Raw genomic sequence first — 3,338 nt, forward strand, 5'->3', positions numbered from 1 at the left:
GTATGCGTCAGTAGAACGAGTTGCATGTGATGGGATCAAGATCAAGGGTACTCTGCTAATTCTGTGTATAATTTCTATGTTTAACTGCTGCTTTACTTGATCCATGTGGCTTGGATTATCCACGCAAATTTCATGAAAAATCTCGTTTTAAATTAGCATCATCAAAGTAGCAGAATGTGAATTACAAGTTTAATGTTTAATTGAAGTTTTGTTTTTGAGTTTACATCTGTGCCCTGGACAAACCTCCAATATGTTCATGGAAATCCCTTTTCCTCGGCTGGATTTCCTGCCACTCCTTGCTTTTCTCTCCCCACTCTTCCTCGACCCTCTTACTCTTCCTTTCATCAATTTATACCCCACTCCCCTCCCCTAAACTCTCTATGATGTGTGTGTGTGTGTGTGTGTGTGTGTGTGGAATAAATAGATACCCTCCAATTACTACTGTACAGCATTAGATCAATTCATGATTTGGTTCTTCCTCAAGTTCTCATTCATCAAGAACTGGATGATTTACATGACTGGACATTTTGCTCATCCTGCTCCTTCCACGCTTGCGTTTGACAATGGTGATAACCACAAGCTCCAAGTAGTTTGATTATTATGCATCACTTATTGCGGGCTTGCAGCACATTGGATTTCTTTCCACTTTGAATGATCTGAATAATTCAATAATTGAATTGAATAATTCTAACAGCCTGGTTCTGAATAATTGAGTATCGAGGATATAATATGTTTGACACATTATTAATATAAAAGTAGGACAGTGTGCAGATCTACATGCTCCGCAATTTATTTTGATTCATACAAGGCCCACCATTGTGAGATAATTTAAATCCCCCAAAAATTTGCCAATTGTAACGATGTTTAATCAAAACATAGAATCTTAGGTTACTGTACAGATCCCTGCATTCCCTAACACACACACACACACACACACACACACACACACACACACACACACACACACACACACACACACACACACACACACACACACACACACACACACACACACACACACACACACACACTCTGTCTGAAAGGTTCCACATTGGAACCCAAAACGAATGACATCTCCAATAATCTCGTTTCCCAGTAGATCATGAGGATTCGTTGGCAACATGCTTCGCCATGAGGGTTGAGGAACACATATGTGTCAGACCCTTGACAATAACGGACAGCATACCTTGTCCCAAACCTTTTCTTCTGAATCTTACTACTGTCATGGGACTTGAAAAGTGCAGAGCGATGCTTTTGGAAGTGAAATTCCATCTCGTTCCACAACCCCCTCCTCTCCCCCCCCCCCCAACCATTCTGTTTCATTGTCATGGCTAGCATATGGATTGATTAGTTTGTTTAAATGCAGCGCATGCCTGCGGGTTTGCATCAGTTCTTGCAGGGGCCCGGTTGTTACACTGATGGAGTGCCCCTGTAGGTTAAACTAGGAATTTGGAATTATATGAGAGTGCCACCCATAGCTCACTCACTCTTTCAGAATTTGGCTGAGATAAGGACACCCTCGGATCTTTAACATCCACCAACTAATCCTGGCAGATGTTACACCGAGTTTAACGTCCATCTGAGGGACAAACAGCCTGTGTCGGAGTGGTGACCCAATAGCCCAGGAGACTGCATCAGCAGCACCGACACTCTGTGCAGAGTATGGTCCTCATTGATGGATGGATGAGGGATAGCACACGCATTGATGTTTTACCCTGCAGGCGAAACACTAGGATGACAATTTATGGCTGGGTCGAGATTCAAACCCAGGTTAGACAGCTCAAAGGTGAGTGTGCGTTCCTCTAGGTTATCTTGTTTTTAATGATCCCTTATTTGGCGATTTCCAGATGGCCTATTTTGTAACCATGGTAACCATGATAACCCTGCCGCTTCAGGCTCATGCAGAAATGACACAAAGGAGCCCCAGATACATCCCCCAGCCAGAAGCTCATCAAACGTACGTTGTGAGAACGACAAGTAGGTCGATCCAGTTCCAAGGGTCTCGCAGGAAAGTGAACTTTCCGATGAAAAAGCCTCTTGCCAGCACCTTGATGCAGAGCTCAAATGTATAGATTGCAGTGAAGATGTGCCTTTGTGAAAAAAAAGAGGAAAGAAGAAAAACCAAATTAGTCATTTTTTTTTATCATAGCACCACCTGGACCATGGCAGGGAACGCAGCAGTGCTCATTGTTCTCTGGCTTGGCACGAGAACACAGATTGTAATCGTGTGTAATGAGCACGCAGATCTTTGCAAATCATTTCATGTTTCACACAACAGAAGTCAATGCCATTGTGAATATAACAACAACATATATATATATATATATATATATATATATATATATATATATATATATATATATATATATATATATATATATACACGCATATCTGTATATGGGACACTCACTCCACAATGGCATTTTCAGTCTGAGTCGCCAGGAGAGAGCAGTTGATGATAATGGTGCACATTATGAAGAAAGTGAAGAACGTGCACATCCTGTTAAGGAAAATGGGGGGAAAAAAGCCACCGGCATTAGCTGGTGGACGTTAAAGATCCTACGGTGTCCTTCACAAAAGAGGAGGCGAGCTATCGCCCGGACCTTGGCCAAATGTCTGCCCCTGACTTCCTGCGTCGGAGTGGCGATCCGACCAGGATTGTACTCTGAGCCAATGAAACTGCTTCGGCAGGCGTATGCACCTGATGGCATGAGAGTGAACTCAGATGGAGAGAGAGAGAGAGAAAGGATTCCTCAGCAGTAGATACAAACCCAAAGAGTTTTGATTTGTACATTTATACTCGAACAAACGAATTTATTGTTCACTTCTACCCATCATGTGTTTTTCGTTCTTCATATTTCATGTGATGCTTGAAATCACAGCTGCCTGACCTGCCAATTAAACAATATACCTTACTTATTATCATTATTATTATTATTATTATTATTATTATTATTATTATAATTATCACGCCATCAGCACAATCGTCAGTGATTGCGAGATATTTTGCTAATTGGAAGCACACTCGAGATTGTAGAATAACTGTTTCATGTTGTTTAAACGAAGGTGGTAAAAAATTTTCACCTGCACTTTTTGTTTTTGATGCATGTAGCTGAATCATTTTTGAGGGGGATGACTTTTTTGTGGATCTGGAACCAAATACTCATATAATCCCTTTAAAGCATGTGCTGAAAATCAATATGGCAGTGAGATAACAAAGAGAGTGAAGCGGTGATTATAAAAATTCTGGGTCAATGACAACATCGAGCCTGTTCAAATTTATATAACTGTCCGCAGAGTATGGAGATTACCACACGTCAAGAACATCAGTGTTTAAA

General features: G+C 41.2%; 1 protein-coding gene across 1 annotated transcript in view; it reads right to left on the reverse strand.

Annotated features, from left to right (window-relative positions):
- Window positions 1–2,730, reverse strand: part of LOC147022136 (sodium channel protein type 4 subunit alpha B-like) — a 144,364-nt gene extending 141,634 nt beyond the window's left edge. Inside the window, exons 1-2 of the mRNA XM_085892749.1 lie at window positions 2,411–2,730; window positions 1,962–2,090 (exon numbers count right to left, since the gene is read on the reverse strand). Coding sequence (XP_085748875.1) covers window positions 1,962–2,090; window positions 2,411–2,499 — 218 coding nt within the window. The 5' untranslated portion in view covers window positions 2,500–2,730. The remainder of the gene's footprint in view (window positions 1–1,961; window positions 2,091–2,410) is intronic.
- Window positions 2,731–3,338: the final 608 nt, after the last annotated feature.

This window comes from Eptatretus burgeri, chromosome 8 (assembly GCF_056783735.1).
Source record: "Eptatretus burgeri isolate ZD-2024b chromosome 8, Ebu_testis_v1, whole genome shotgun sequence".
Taxonomy (NCBI): domain Eukaryota; kingdom Metazoa; phylum Chordata; class Myxini; order Myxiniformes; family Myxinidae; genus Eptatretus; species Eptatretus burgeri.